Here is a 15,442-nt window from a genome sequence, read left to right on the forward strand (position 1 = left end):
CTCATTCGGCGGATGGCAGCAGGCTCTGGCCCACGGCGAGCGGCAGCGACTCGCGCACCATGTTCGATGGCACCACGGATTCCCCGCAGCGGCGAGGACTCTCTGACAGCGCGTTCCTCCCTCTTCCCGGGTTTCGGCACCAGTGTAGCAATGTTCAGGGAAGGAGGCGGGAACCGGCGAACAATCAACAAAACTTTATTTAAAATAAAACAAACTAACCAAAATACCGCCAGCAGCCCCTCGCGGACGACTGCTGGCTACCGAAAATAAATATAACTGCCAGCAGCCCCTCGTGGACGACTGCTGGCTAAAAGAAAATACAAAAACCAAAACACAACTAAAATACAGGCCTGTTCCTCTCTCGATCATCAACGTCGTCGCTCCTCCTTTATACTTCCGCTCCTCCGTGAGAGATGCGAGACCGGTGTGCTACACAGGTGTTGCTCACTAGCAATCGCACCACGGGCCTCTCGCCGTTCTCTCATGTCCCTCGGCCGTCTTTCACCACAGCTACTAATAGTAATTTAAAGATATGCTATAGCCTATTGGATCTGGACGGGAAGGATAACTCTGGGAGTTGAAATTCTCCCTTCACACACCGCGACACAGGTTCGTGGATCGATTTCGGTTTTATATCGCGTATGTTACCGCATATTTAACATGATTCTTTTTTTATTATTATTTAGGAACAAACGAGGGTCTCTGTTTAAGAAACGCCGGCTCGCAGCGTCATGGTCCAGAGCACCGCAGCGCAGGGCTCCAGACTAACTTTTTTCACCTCCGCCCTGGAACAGTCCTGAAAAACAATTTGAACCGTCCTAAAGTGAATGTCAACTGTCACAAAATCTAAATGTTGTTTCTGTACTTTGTTATTATCATCTATAGTTGTTAGTCACATAATAAAAACACCATTAAAATGTTTATGATATATATTATTATATTTATTTAGCTCCATTCAAAGTAGTTATCTGTAAACAGGTAAAAACACAGATTTAATAAAAAGTATCAGGAGTTAAATGCTTTTTTGTATTCATGCAGAACAAACATTTTTTTCTTTTTTTTTTACATTTACGAAAATTAAGAGAAAAATACATACAGCTCAAAACGTTTTTGAGTTGGTTGGATTAAACAATAACAAATAAATACTGGGCTCGTCCATTTTGACCCAGGCCTATGGTGACTAGTGAGTGATTTTCATTTTAGCAGTTCATCCAATAAGCAGCCCGAGGAAAGCTTTGAGTGAAAGCTTCTCAGCCAATCAGCGGCTTCTACCCCACGTGTGGACTCTTAAGCCTGCCCACACTGCATCGTCACCACAAGTGATCCAATGACATGAATGACGTTGGCACGCAAGCTTTTCAAAGCAATCTCTATGGTGCTGTTTACACCTGGCCACTTCATACGTTTTCTGTGATCGGATAGCTCTCCGATCGTGAAAAGACTAGGTGTAAATGCCCTCCGAAACGCATTCGAGACGGATTTAAATCCGATCACTCAAACCACTTCAGGAGGAGATCTGAGACTCATTCCAGACGAAACTGGACAAGTGTAAATGCATCTGGCTTTTGAAACCACATGTAGATTTAACTCATCTCAACCATGCTTAAAAAATAAACGTGTGATAGGTTATATGTCATGTTATAGCCAGATATGACGGTGCTACTTCAGCATTACCGCAGATGAGCGATCTATTCATCAAGCCAGCGTGCAAATTACCACAAATAGAAGTTGCAGATTCTTTACACAATCATCTTCATTAAAAGTAAAGAAACGGAATGATCTCACCAGTGCTGTTGCCGCTCTCTCTTATTGCGGTCTTTGATTTTAATTTTAGTTGATGATCAATAAAAACTAGCTCATATCTGTTGCTTTCGGTGACGTGAACTATATTTAATCTGCATATAGTGCGGGAATTGAAGATAAGATTTATTTCCGTTTCGAGAAAAACACATTTGTGTGTCCAGATGTAAATGGAATCGTTTTGATAAATCAGATAGCTATCCGTTCTGAGAAAACGCATGAAGTGGCCAGGTGTAAACAGCCCCATTGAGACAGACACAGACGGTAGCTATTATTTAGCAAATAAGAAAAGCAAAGCAATCTGTTTTACATTACCGTTGTTTAACCAGCGCAACATATTTGCGATGTCATTAAGTCATTTGATAGATGCACCCATATGCACCCGGTACCGCGGAACACGTCTCCGGGTGAGTAGCGGCCAGTGATAGTAACTATAGTAACAGCATGAGAAGACGCGCTCCGTTGTAGTCAGCGTTTGGTCGGTTAATTTTGGCATTTTCTAAGTAAGTTAGCCTAATAAGATAGTAATAAATTAACACACATACAAAAATGTCTTTCGTCCTGTAGGCGTCCTGGAGAATATTTCTGTTCGTCCTAAACACATTTTCTACCGTCCCCAGGACGATAGGACGCCGTTAGTCTCGAGCCCTGCCGCAGCGCATCTTCAAGTTTAGCCTAACCGAACGTCCAGTTTAACTGCCACAAGTTGATCTTCTAGTAATAAAGAATTCATCGTGGAAAAACACGCTGTATTTTTGTATTTTCATTGCATTTTTAATTTATAAAAAATTAAATAATAATACATTTTAATATAAATATTAGTTTAGCCTATAAAGTTAGTCGATCGTTAATTCTCCCGACGATCGACTAAGAAAATGTAATCGAATGCCCATCCCTAGTAGCCTAAGTTACTGCTATTTCACCCTTTTTTTAATTTCGTTGAGGTTATGTTCCCACATCGTTAGCAGGTTTGGATCGCTAACGTTACATCTTGAATGACTATCAACTGTTGAATGAATGAACGAGTGTCACGTCTCGCTTGTTTACTTCGTAAGACGCGCCCATTTTTGACACAAGGCCTCATGGGACGTCTAACTTGTGGATAGCCAAGAAACTCTTGCTGTCATTAAAACATTAAAATGTACCATGTCATGGGAACCAACAACAGCACATAGGCTACATTTAGGCTATACCCATATTTCTATTTATAACGCAGCCACTTTAAATTCACATAGCCTAATGTTTCACTTCTGGGTAACAGAAATAGTATATATATTTTTTAATATAATGAAAATTAATTGCCAACTGAAACACAAAGTTGAGGAAAAATACCAAGTAAAACACACATTTGTAAATATTTGTTTGAATGTTTCTGTAATGAGCAGTTTTAGATAAAAAAAAAAAGATTAATTAGAAAACCATTGTCTAAAAGTAGTAGGGTTGTGTCCAAGGCTGCATTTTTGAAAACAAAAAACATTAATATTGTGAAGTATTATTACACATTAATAGAACTGTTTTTTATTTAAATATATATATATTTTTGAACATTAACCAGTAATCTCAATAGAACAGGGCCTTGGTGCCATCTACTGGCGATTTAATATATATTTAGTAGTTTCATATTTATTTAGCCTCCTTTCATTTCGGCATTTACAACTCTGTTTAAATGAGCTTGCTAGAAGTTAATAGAACGATTATTTATAACATAGAAATTCTGAATATAGTTAAACAATGCATCCACTCTATAGAGCTTTTTATTATTGTAGCCTATAGCCTATTTCCTATTCCCATGCATGCTCGTGAATAATTCATATTGTAAAATACATACAAAGCTACTGTTGAGATTAGTTTTTTTTATGTATCCAAACCTAAATAGAATTTTCTTAATATTATTCGAGGATGTTAAAGATAGATATATTTTGCGTGGACCACACTTTCTTGTAGACTGTATTCGTTCACCTAGGCCTATTACCATTGAGTCTTTTAAACCAATCAGCCTCCTTGATTTGCTAAACTTGACTAATAAAATGAATATGTCCTCTTGTCCACAGGATATAATACCATCTTCATTATTCTCAAAAGCATTCCCTGTCATTGGCCCTAGTATAGTAGCTATTGTCAATACCTCACTGGCCACAGGCTGTGTCCCATCCTATTTTAAACATGCCACCATTCAACCTATATTAAAAAAAGCCTAATTTGGACCCTACAGTTTTGAGGAACTATCGGCCAATATCAAAGTTGCCATTGTTGTCCAAAATTCTCGAAAAAGCTGTGGCTAATCAACTTACAGATGTTTTAGAGAATTTGGAGTTGTATGACAAATTTCAATCAGGTTTTAGGAAGAGACACTCTACTGAGACCGCCTTGGTGAGAGTCTGTAATGACCTTCATATGGCCTCGGACGCAGGTCTATGTTCAGTGTTGGTACTTCTAGACCTTAGTTCTGCCTTCGATACTGTGGACCACCATATCATGATTAGGAGATTACGTGAATGTGTGGGCATATCGGGAGTGGCCTTAGATTGGTTTACCTCATATCTTTCTGATAGAAGTTTTAATGTCTATATTGATGATTCCCACTCTGTATCATCACTCCTGTTTTGTGGTGTTCCACAGGGTTCAGTGTTGGGCCCAATATTGTTTATTTAATACTTGTTGCCTCTGGGTCAGATCATTAGTGATTTTAACATTTCTTATCACTTTTACGCAGATGACATTCAGCTTCATTTTACTTTCAGGCAAAATGAGTTATCCAAACTTACAATACTCTTAGACTGTATAGACGCCATAAACAGCTGGATGTCTGAAAGTTTTCTGCAGCTGAATCCAGATAAGACGGAGGTTTTAATTGTAGCGCCAGACAGCGTTATTCCTCTGATAATGCAGAACATTGGACCTTTGTCATCTGCGGTCCGGACTAGTTTAAGGAACCTTGGGGTAACATTTGATAAATCCCTATCCTTTGAAACCCACATCAAATCGCTGACCAAATCCTGTTTTTTCCACTTACGTAATTTAAGTAAATTGAGGTCTGTGGTCTCTCACTCAGAACTGGAGATGCTCATTCATGCCTTCATTTCCTCCCGTATTGATTATTGTAACTCACTTTTCTCTTCATTTAACTTATCTGTTCTTCATAGATTGCAATCCATTCAAAATTCAGCTGCTAGGTTACTTACTCGATCAAGTAGGCGCACCCATATCACCCCGATACTCTGCTCCCTTCACTGGCTTCCTGTAATTTACAGGATCCAATTCAAAATACTAACCATAGCCTATAGGGCTTTACATGGTCAGGCCCCTGCTTATCTTGCTGACATAATTCATTTTCATACCCCTCTCCGGTCTCTCAGGTCTAATAATCAAAATCTGCTATCTACGCCACGCACTCGTTTAAAGACATGTGGGGATAGAGCCTTTGCCGCTATGGCACCCAGATTATGGAATGCTTTGCCAACCAGTATTAGGTTTGCTGAGAATGTGGACAGTTTTAGGGGACAAGTGAAGACTCATTTGTTCAGGTTAGCTTTTGGGTAATCTCTGTACTTTATATATTGATAATTTTATCTGTTTTATTTTTATATCCATTTTTGTCTATTGTAAAGCGCTTTGTGACTTAGTCTGTGAAAGGCGCTGTATAAATAAATTTTACTTACTTACTTATGTTAAACAGCTATTAATGTGATTTTCTCTGCTGAAAATTCTTGCCCACACTGTTTGAACAGTGTCTCAAATAAGACATGTCCATCATACAAGTAGCTGCAAAAAAATGCGTGCGCTATTTTTAAATTAGCCAAGGCACGTTAAGTATTGCGTTCAGACGTGCAGACGTTCTCCAAACGCACGTTAACACGTCTTTAAGCTTGGTTAGGAAAGAAATGACACAAAGCGAGCGCCATAAAAAGTGCAGAAATCACACCTCATACCAAACCGTATAGTGCGCGCACGGCGGAGAGGGAGAGAGCGAGAGACCTTGCGTGTGTGCGCCACATGACACAGAGAGTCAGGCACCGAAATTTTCGTTCTTATTCGGTCTGGTTACAACCGTTTACGTCGGAACCGGTTCCCTATTGGCACCGCGTTTCGGTACCCAACCCCATTTATAAGTGCATGTTAGATCTTACCGTGAATGACTTATCCATGTATACTTATAATTTTTTTATTGACCTAGTGATATTTCAATCAAAATAACTCATTCTTTCGTGAAACCATAGACTTCTCTCTGGACTTCTCCAATCATTAAATCCACTTAAACCCTCCACAATCAACTTCAAGCTCACATTCATTTTGGTGTGCAACGGCTACATCTCAAAGTCCAATCAACAGCCGATGGATAGAAGCATGATACATAAAAAAAAACAAAAAAACATTCTGATGTATTTTACCAAATGAAAGAAAAGATCTGTTGCAACATCCATTTCATTGCAACTGTATGTTTGTAAGAGAGTAAGTATCGTACCAGCTTTAAAACATGTTAGACTAGATCTTGTGAAAAGGCGTACTGGGTTTGTGAACAATTAATCTCGAAGGCAGCTTTGTGTTCACTTTCCACTGTTGGTGATGTTTCTTTGCTCAAGTGCCAGTAGGTGTTCCAAAAACAAGTGTCATCTGGGAGTTTGCTGTAAGGTCCAATCCTGTCACTTCTGAACCAAAAGGCAATGCCAACCAGTGCACTGTTGACACAGGCCATCCACAAAAGGTTGACACTGGCATAAGATGGCACCACAAATCCCACCAAGGCACATGTCAAACACATTAACAGGTAGGGCACCTAGTTCACAGCAAAACCTAGAGTCAGACTGACGAAGAGAGGAGGGGGATTTTCTTGAATTTCCGATTTTCCATTTTCCACAAAATGACTATAACTGAAGTCTTGATCAGGAACAAACACTGTGTTTGTCAGCTCTGCCAATTTATTGGCTCTCCTGATCCAACCAATCAGTTTCTTAAAATGAAGCAGAAGTATGAGACCCACTGCAATAGATATCTGCATACTAAATTGAAACACTACGTTAGATCCGTGAACGGGACAGACTAGCACACTCAGCTTGTCTTTGTAAATCTCTATAGGTTGTGTGTCTGTGTAGGGGTAGGTGAATATGAAAGCTGATGCCCACATAAGTACAACCATAATGCAGTAACTAACAAGCCTGCTCCGAGAGCTGCGGGTAATGTCTAGGTTTGGGTAGCTAGCGTAGTCAAACGCCCCAGCGATGAGAATGAGTAGAGAAAGCAGGGTGTAGACAGCCGATCCATGAGCCAGGATGAAGCACATCGAGGTAGAGGTGGGTAGGTGTTCTTTGAAGAGCCATGCGCTGGAGACCGCACAGACCAACAGCACGTCTGCCATGTATACTGAGACACTGCAGAGCCCCAGGAGTGACTTGAGAATGCTATGCCTCCAGAAAGACAAAACTAATGTGTTCAGAGCTACTTTGGTGCACAGAATTAACAGGTACTGCAGGGTCTCATCATGGGGAAAGTTCTCATTTTCCCCTTTTGACAAGATGACAGCCATCATAATCGCTGATGGTGAGTGTAGATTAAACATTTGGTCTCAGTTCACCCTGAAAACACAAAATAAAATGAATGCTCAGAGCAACTAAAATACATATCCCATAGTCTAGCAGTGACACTAAGCAAATGTTTTGAAAGTAAAATTCATCCAATGCACCAAAAAAAAAAGACAAATGCAGTTTGAAATTGCCTGTGTTTGTCACACACTATCTTGTAGTAACCAGTCAGGTCAACGTGCCGGCGGGCTTTAGCATATCATTATGACCGCTCTGTCTTAGTCATGGCCTAATGGTACAGAGTAGGCCTGGTGACCCAAAGATTGCTGGTTCGATTCCAGTACCGGCAGGAATATGACTGAGGTGTCCTTGAGCAAGGCACCTAACCCCCAATCGCTCCCCAGGCGCCACTTAGGGCTGCCCGCTGCTCTGGGTGTGTGTATCCACGTTTGCAGTGTGTGTGTGTTCACTACTCTGCTCCTAATGTGTGGGCACTTACTTGGATGGGTTAAATGCAGAGGTCAAATTCCAAGTATGGGTTACCATACTTGGCCGTCACGTGTCACTTTCACTTTTCACTTTCACTTTCATTCAAGAGAAGCCAGGTTTTTCTGTTGATATGAAAAATCAAGTACATTGATTTAGCAATATAGCGGGTGAATTATGTATAAGATGTATTTTATGATGTTATGATGAACTTTATGCCTTTCTTCACTGACGTTCTAATTTGTTCAAAGCGTTTCTAAGGATGCTGACTTTTAGATGGTAACTGTCCGGCTTATGTAACATTTGCAACACATTATTAACGTTTGATAATAGTCACGCCAAACGCTAATCATAATTACCGTTATGTGTCCGACATCGTAGAAAGGGATTCATAAAACACATTTCCTTATTTTCATGCTTAATTAATACTTTATTTCTGTTCTGTTATTAATACTTTCTGTTCATTCTATTGCTCTATCATATTTAATCTTTCATTTACTAGTGCAGTGCATATTTAGAGTTGCATCAGAGCTCAGTGCTAAGGATTGGGTCAGTGTATAGCACTGCATATTTATCACTGTATAAATTAAATATAGATGGAATTTTTTAAAGTTACAAAAGTTATGCAGTCAAGAGCAGTGAGTGATTTATTTGTCCTTTGTTTGATTAACTTTAAAACACAGCAGCATGTTTAATAGGCTGCTGTCCCTTTAAGACCGATCCCACGGATCGCATTTGAATATACCGTCTTTGTTCACTTGAGATATAACCGACTTTGTTTACTGGGATACTGGGATAAAAATGGGCGTTTTTACATCATTTTGTTTGAATTCGTCCGTTCAAGGGCAAGACGTGAAGAGAATTCAATTCAGTATTCGTGCACTGCAGTCTGAGACTGCAGCAAACACTGATACACGGTTTTTGGATTTTTGTACGCGCTTAGGATGTTTGTCACCTACAACAGTCCTGTAATTATGTAGGTAACCACTCGTCATACGTAAATCAAGAAACACTTCATGTTTTACATATACGATTTAGTTTTAATCCAAATGACACGTGCTGAGTAAATGACCAGCAATCAAGAGCATGCAACAGAAGTGTGTTCTCTCTCTCTCTCTCTCTCTCTCTCTCTCTCTCTCTCTCTCTCTCTCTCTCTCTCTCTCTCTGTCTTTATTTCTTTCTATCTATTTCTCTCTTTCTTTCTTTACAGTCAGTTAACCTTAACACAGTGGTGGATTTTCCCATAGGCTTTTGCATTATCGCTAAAAACAAGCTTAAACAAAGGTTTGATACTTGCACGTTTTGTCCATCAATTTAGTTATCACAGATGAACACAACTTTTTGCAGTCACCAGAAGTAAAAAGCTAAAGGTAAGCTTTAAACGAACTACACCACGGTCCCACAAATTCAACGTCACCACCACTAAGCCTCCGACAACTCTTTCAGTTTTTATTAAAACTTATTATTTTTTTATTCCCTGTACGTTTGAGTTATAATAGTTTATAAGAGCACAATTATAAGCATAACGAGGCTGTAAAAGCGACTGATTTTACTTATTCGGCGTGATGACGTTTAAACTCCTCGACAGCCTCTATAGTCTCATTTAGCCTTCAGCTTGAAAAAATCACTAGTGGGGTAATACTGATGTATTTTATATCGTAGAATAAAACGTGGAAGTGTTTTGAGCTTGTGTTCACCAAAGACCTTATTTTAGCCATTTAACCAAAATCCCATTAAAAAAATAGACTTCGGGAAGATGGAACCGGAAGTGCTAAAATGTTAACTCACTTCCGTGGTTTGGCCTTCAAAGTGATGTCGTACCTGCACCACTCTATACATGCCTCTTTTTACTTTCTTTGTCATTGACATATACGACCGAACTACAAATTTTCTGCTGATGTGATAGTGGGATGTGCGCTCGACAAGCTTGTGCGAGTGTGCCGCTGTGCCGTTTATCAGCTCTCCCACCACAGCTATATAGGCGTTAGTATATTTTGATTAATATTTCACTAATTAGATACATTTACTTTATAGAAGCCTTCATTTTTTTCCCATTACATACTCTGTTGTCAGTGTTTCTTTGTCTGGATACAAACACTGTACACATTGCGTGGTATCGTATCGGTGCATCCCTAAAAAATAACCTTTCTGGGCGCGTCCATTCAAGTACTTAATGAATAAATGTCGACTTTCCAGCTGATAACAACAGCATCTCATAAGTTATATTGTTAACATTTTATTATAACTTTTATTATTTACAAATAAATATTATTTATTTATATTATTACATATATTATTCATTATAGTTACAAAATGTCATACAATTTTGATTCTTTGTTATTGATTAAAGGTGGTTATAATGAAGCGTTTCCAATATGTTGGAAATAAGTCCAATATATCCCAGTATTAAATATTAACAACAAGCCTTCTTAACTTTGAAGGCAGTTTTCCAATGCCTACATGTTTTGTTTACATGAATGGTAAATGTATTTTGTAAGTCTTTAAAAAAAAACGTAACAGGTATGTAAATGTTAAACTATAAAACTGTTATGAAAATGCCTTTGCCTCTGGTCGAAACTGACAAGCAGGATTTTGTGGTCTGCCACTTTATTTCTATTTACAAATGGACAGAGGTACTTCCTTTTGTAAATTGTAAAGATGTTGTTTAAAGCAGTGTTTCTTTCTTCAAGTTTTCCAAAATAGCTAGATCTATCCCATGCAGTCATGTGATTTAAAAATGTTCACATGACAGCATTATAATAATGTAATAAAATCCAGTTAAATACCTTCTGTAATTGTAGTTGTCGTGATCTTGATAAACATTCATGAGCTCCATCCTTAGCAAGAGAATCTTCAATTGTGTCTGTAACCTAGACTTGTTAGGTGAGAAAATGAGATGTCTAAGCACACTCTTTAAACCACACCTATTTACCAGTACATTCATTCTTTCCCTGGACAATAACTAGGCGGTCCTGGCTTTTTTGGATTCTGCTCGTGTTACAAGAACAAGACAGAATATATTGCAAGTATTTTGCCTTTTTACAGCACTCATATCTGGTTTTGCAATCCATCTAAGGATTAACAACTTTAAGAGAGGATTGAGCGTGTTTTTGGTTTATGCTTTTCATAATGCTCTAAATTATGAAATGACAGCTGTTACTTAGATAATTGCTTGTGAGATTGTGTAATTAACTAGTAACGCAACTCGTAATGCAACTTGATGTCTTTGTGTTTCTGTCCAGACAAGACTCCCTTACTTCTGCTATAGGTGGAGACCAGAGCTCAAAGGATTCTTAGAAGGAGATATATCATGTTTTTTTTAAAGCAATGTTTGAAATATCTACAATGCTACTTTGGTACTATTTACTTTCTACCACTCTGTCTCTCCTAAACACACTCTGACACTTATATCTGTGTGTGTTTAGGAGAGACAGAGTGGTAGAAAGTGAATATTTTTATTTGATCCTATTTGTTTGTCTTAATTGTCTTTGTTTTGTTGTGGTTATTTCGCTGCTGGCTGTATGGCTCTCCAAAATGTATAAAATAATGTGCTGAAGTGATATGGAACTGTATTGCTTTCCAGACATGGAGTTAGTTTAAAGTTGTGCAGTTATAGAGTTGTACAGTATGCAATTACAGAAAGTTAAAGAGTTGTACAGTGTGCATCAAAAATTACACCGCGACATTGGCAGAAGTGCATATATATATATATATATATATATATATATTAGTTAGTTGAGTTATAGTTAGGATACCACAGTTAAGGTTGACAGGATAACTTGTGGTGTTTTGTGTAAACAAATTGAAAGGGAATGTACCATCGTTTGTTGTACTATTACAATTATTATGTCATTATTAATCAGTTAACTTTCAGTAAATTAGTACATATCAAATTTTCTGTAAAAGCAAAACAATAGTGACACATGGTAAAAGCACTTTTACTCACACTTTTGTGTTGTGACATTACTGTCGGATTCAATATAGTCGGCACTGCATCAACTTTTATTTTCAGTCTCTATGAAAAGCCTGCGTTGAACTGTGTCTTGTCTAAAAACGATTCACCAGTATGAAAATAAACGGTGTCTTACTGATGCAATCTGGAATTTTCGTAAAACTAAAGTTCAGAATCACAAGGATGGCAATAGAAAGATTGATTTCCCACAACTTTGCACTGCAAAAGTTCTTGTAATCCTCAAATGTATCTCTATTGTTTTTGCTGCTAGGGAAATCCTGTGTTTGTGAATCTCTGGTAGTTACTGATCTCCTACATGTGTGAATTGGCAGGCGGGGCTAAAGAGGCAATGATGTAGAAACAGGTGTTGATCTTCTAGTATTCTAGTAATCATTCTAGTCATACCTGTTACTGCTCCTAATCCAATCGTGCGTAGTGAAACCGATCTTCCCTTGTGACAAAACTGCATAGAAGAAAACGAAAGAATCAAAAGAATTGTCCGGCTGTTGGAAACGATAGTGACAGCTCAGAACTTGTTTGCTTCATTTCTCTAAGTGGTTTTGTGGGACAACTACAACATTCATTCATTCAAAGCACACAGCAGATGCCTCCCATCCCACGCATATTGTTTTACAGATGATTAAAACATATCCTGTTTGTCACTAAATACACAGAATGCCACATCTTTGATTTAATTGTTTGAATGTGACTTGGTCAATGTAAATCTGAAAATTTGCCTCTTTGTTTGGAGTTAGCATTTTTTTAATTGGTTATTTCAAAAATTCTAGGAAGTTGGCAGAATGAAGATAGAGCTTTTTGCTGACATTGTTCCAAAGACTGCGGAAAATTTTCGGTAAGAATATTCCTCGATCCATTTATGTTTGGTGCTTCTAAATGTAAGTTCTAGATTTTGGTTTATTTGTGCCAGTCCTCAAGAGAATCTGTTGTGAATCTGTTTTTCTGTCTTTCAGGCAGTTCTGTACTGGCGAATTCAAGTAAGTCCATCTCGGATTTCAGTGGGTTAATAAAGGGTGGTTCTACTTTAACCACATGTATGGCTGAACGCATATTACCACATACTCAGATTACATTTTTTTAACGTGTTTTTGTGACTAATGCTTTTGAGTATGTTCAAATCATCCTATAAGAAACATGAGCTGGATAAGGCTACAGATTAAACGGCTCTTTCTCTTTCTGGTTTTGTTTATTTGCATGTACTTTGACCATGTGCTGCTTTTGTTCAATGTAGGAAGGATGGAGTTCCCGTGGGCTATAAAGGCTGCACATTTCATAGGTGAGACACTTTACTCTGTATTGCTCACAGATACAAAATGAACAAAAAATTTATTTGAATATTCACTACATAAAAAGCCATTGCTGTCTCAAAAAAAACAAACATAATGAAGTTTTTGGCAGAATATGGAATGTTGTGATGAATCAGGAAAAAGGAGTTCCATGGTGATGCTCCAGAGAGCAAAATTTGCTGAGAAATATAATAACAAATCCATCTCTAGCGAGATAAAGCATTGAGGAAGAGTGTCATTGTGTGGGGAGCCGCTTTAGCTTCTGGTATTGGTGAGCTGCTTCACTGTGAAATGTCATTTAATACTTTGGAGTACAGGAGAATATTGCAGAATGGCTTGCTTCCCACAAATGAAAAGTTATCTAAAGAGGAATGATCAGATGTTATTTTTCAACAAGACAATGCTCCTACCCAAATTGCAAAGACAACCAAGAAGTGGCTTGAGAACAGGACCATCAGGCTCATGGTTTAGCCTGGTAAGAGTCCAGATTTGAACCCTATACTGAATATTTGCTCTCAAATTAGACTCAAACCAACTGGGAGACAATTTTTCAAGTTTTTTGTTTTTGCCAACATATTGTAGAAATGCAGTTATTATTGGTACTGGCCAAGCTATCACCGTTGCTCATAATTAGAATGAGAAGTTTGTTCAAATCCATACTTCTAAGTATAAAGCTTTGGCTTATATTTTTATCTCCTGCAGACAGTATTCAAATATTTAGTATTTTTTTCATTTATCAAAGTTTCAATGCAAATACACTTTGAATTATGTTTTGCAATCCAAAACAGTACTATTGTCATTTTCAAATCACATTTAAATTTAGTCAATTATCAGGTGGTGAACATGATAGACCAAAATAATCCTAGGCCAGGAATGTCAAGGTCAGTTCCTGGAGGCCGGCCGCTGTCCTGCAGAGTTTAGTTCAAACCCTATTTAAACACACTTTAACCGCTAATAAAGGTCTTCAGGATTACTAGAAACTTCCAGGCAGGTGTTTTGGAGTTAGACTCTGCAGGACTTTGACACATGTGTCCTAGGCTATTGTTGGGGACAAAACAGTTAAAGACCCAGGACCAGATATGATGAATGAAGACCCGTCAGAAGTCAGAAGTGCAGTCAATCAAAGACAATTTTAGATACTAGACAATTTTATAACTACATGCATCTCATCTCAGAATCCACCACCTTCACTATATTACCTCTAGATCAAAAAATTATAGCAAACAATATAAATGTTGAATATCACAATCAATGTAATAAATATAATGACAAGGAAATCACAATTACATAATATATTTACTGGAGTGCCTCTGTTCCTGCGTACATTACATTAAGTGTACAATATCACAAAAACTGTTTAAAATCTCACAAAAATTCCCTATGTTACTTTTAATTTTCAACCTGCTAGTAAATCATAATGTCCATCACATTGATTCTAATGTATGTTCTGTTCTTTTGGTAGAGTGATAAAGGACTTCATGATTCAGGGTGGCGATTTTGTCAATGTAAGTTTTGCCTTGTAATCCAGACAATGGAGTTGAATTTATCTTACAGGTGTTTCAGTTGTTTGACATTATAGAAGTTTGTTTTTGTGTGCAAACAATGTTTGCGCTCTGTGTACTGACTGCCATGCATGACATCCATCAAATCAAATAAAGATGTGCCCTTTTAAATAGGCAAATAAGGTAAATATTTTAGGTACATAGGCAAAAAAGGGATGTGCCCTTAAATTTGCAGTAATCCAGCTTTTGTATTTATTTGATTAATTTTCCATTAATACACAGGCAAACTATTTCTGACATTGTCTGTATAGATCAAGGAAGAGCTGATGCAAAAACCATGTCATGTTTAAATCAATAAAAAAAAAAAAATCAATATACATTAAGTTTTAAGTTCTGACATTGCGAATTCTTTTTACATTTTCACTTTATTTCCTAAATAAACTAATACCAAATTGTTTTGATTTTAGGGTTGAGCAAGGCCAACAGCAAACAGAAATAATTAGCTTTCAAAACTAAATTACCTGTAGCTCAAACATTGTAGAGCATGGCACTAGCAACACCAAAATCATGGGTTCGATTCCCATGGAATGCATGTACGAATAGAATGTATACCTTAAATGCACTGCAAACTACTTTGAATAAAATGCTGAATAAAGAAAAATACAATGTGCTCCCTATACAACTCTAAAGCAAGAATAAGCATTATATACATCTACTAAAATTTCCCAAGTCAGATTAATATTTCCAAAAGGTGTTTTATTATACATACACTCGGTCAGCACAGACAGGCGTATAGTAGATCAGTGGATCTGCCAAAAGTGCACATTTTGTATGCCTCCCTTATCCGCAGTTTCCTACGGCTCATGACTCTTTGCGTGATTT

General features: G+C 37.8%; 3 protein-coding genes across 4 annotated transcripts in view; 1 reads left to right on the forward strand and 2 right to left on the reverse strand.

Annotated features, from left to right (window-relative positions):
* The window catches only part of kank3 (KN motif and ankyrin repeat domains 3), a 58,863-nt gene extending 48,168 nt beyond the window's left edge, over positions 1-10,695 (reverse strand). Inside the window, exons 1-2 of the mRNA XM_077224559.1 lie at positions 10,589-10,695; positions 7,816-7,927 (exon numbers count right to left, since the gene is read on the reverse strand). The gene's annotated coding sequence lies outside the window, so the exon portion shown is untranslated. The remainder of the gene's footprint in view (positions 1-7,815; positions 7,928-10,588) is intronic.
* The window catches only part of ppih (peptidylprolyl isomerase H (cyclophilin H)), a 45,874-nt gene that overhangs the window by 19,606 nt on the left and 10,826 nt on the right, over positions 1-15,442 (forward strand). Inside the window, exons 2-5 of one of the 2 annotated variants that reach the window (XM_077224598.1) lie at positions 12,543-12,607; positions 12,726-12,749; positions 13,004-13,048; positions 14,521-14,563. In XM_077224598.1, the coding sequence (XP_077080713.1) occupies positions 12,543-12,607; positions 12,726-12,749; positions 13,004-13,048; positions 14,521-14,563 (177 nt within the window). The remainder of the gene's footprint in view (positions 1-12,542; positions 12,608-12,725; positions 12,750-13,003; positions 13,049-14,520; positions 14,564-15,442) is intronic. The other variant, XM_077224599.1, reaches the window with a different exon arrangement.
* Positions 1-15,442, reverse strand: part of espn (espin) — a 189,863-nt gene that overhangs the window by 4,853 nt on the left and 169,568 nt on the right. The gene's annotated exons all lie outside the window — the stretch shown is intronic.

This window comes from Siphateles boraxobius, unplaced genomic scaffold (assembly GCF_051911475.1).
Source record: "Siphateles boraxobius isolate OS27281-9 unplaced genomic scaffold, OSU_SipBor_1 9, whole genome shotgun sequence".
NCBI lineage: Eukaryota > Metazoa > Chordata > Actinopteri > Cypriniformes > Leuciscidae > Siphateles > Siphateles boraxobius.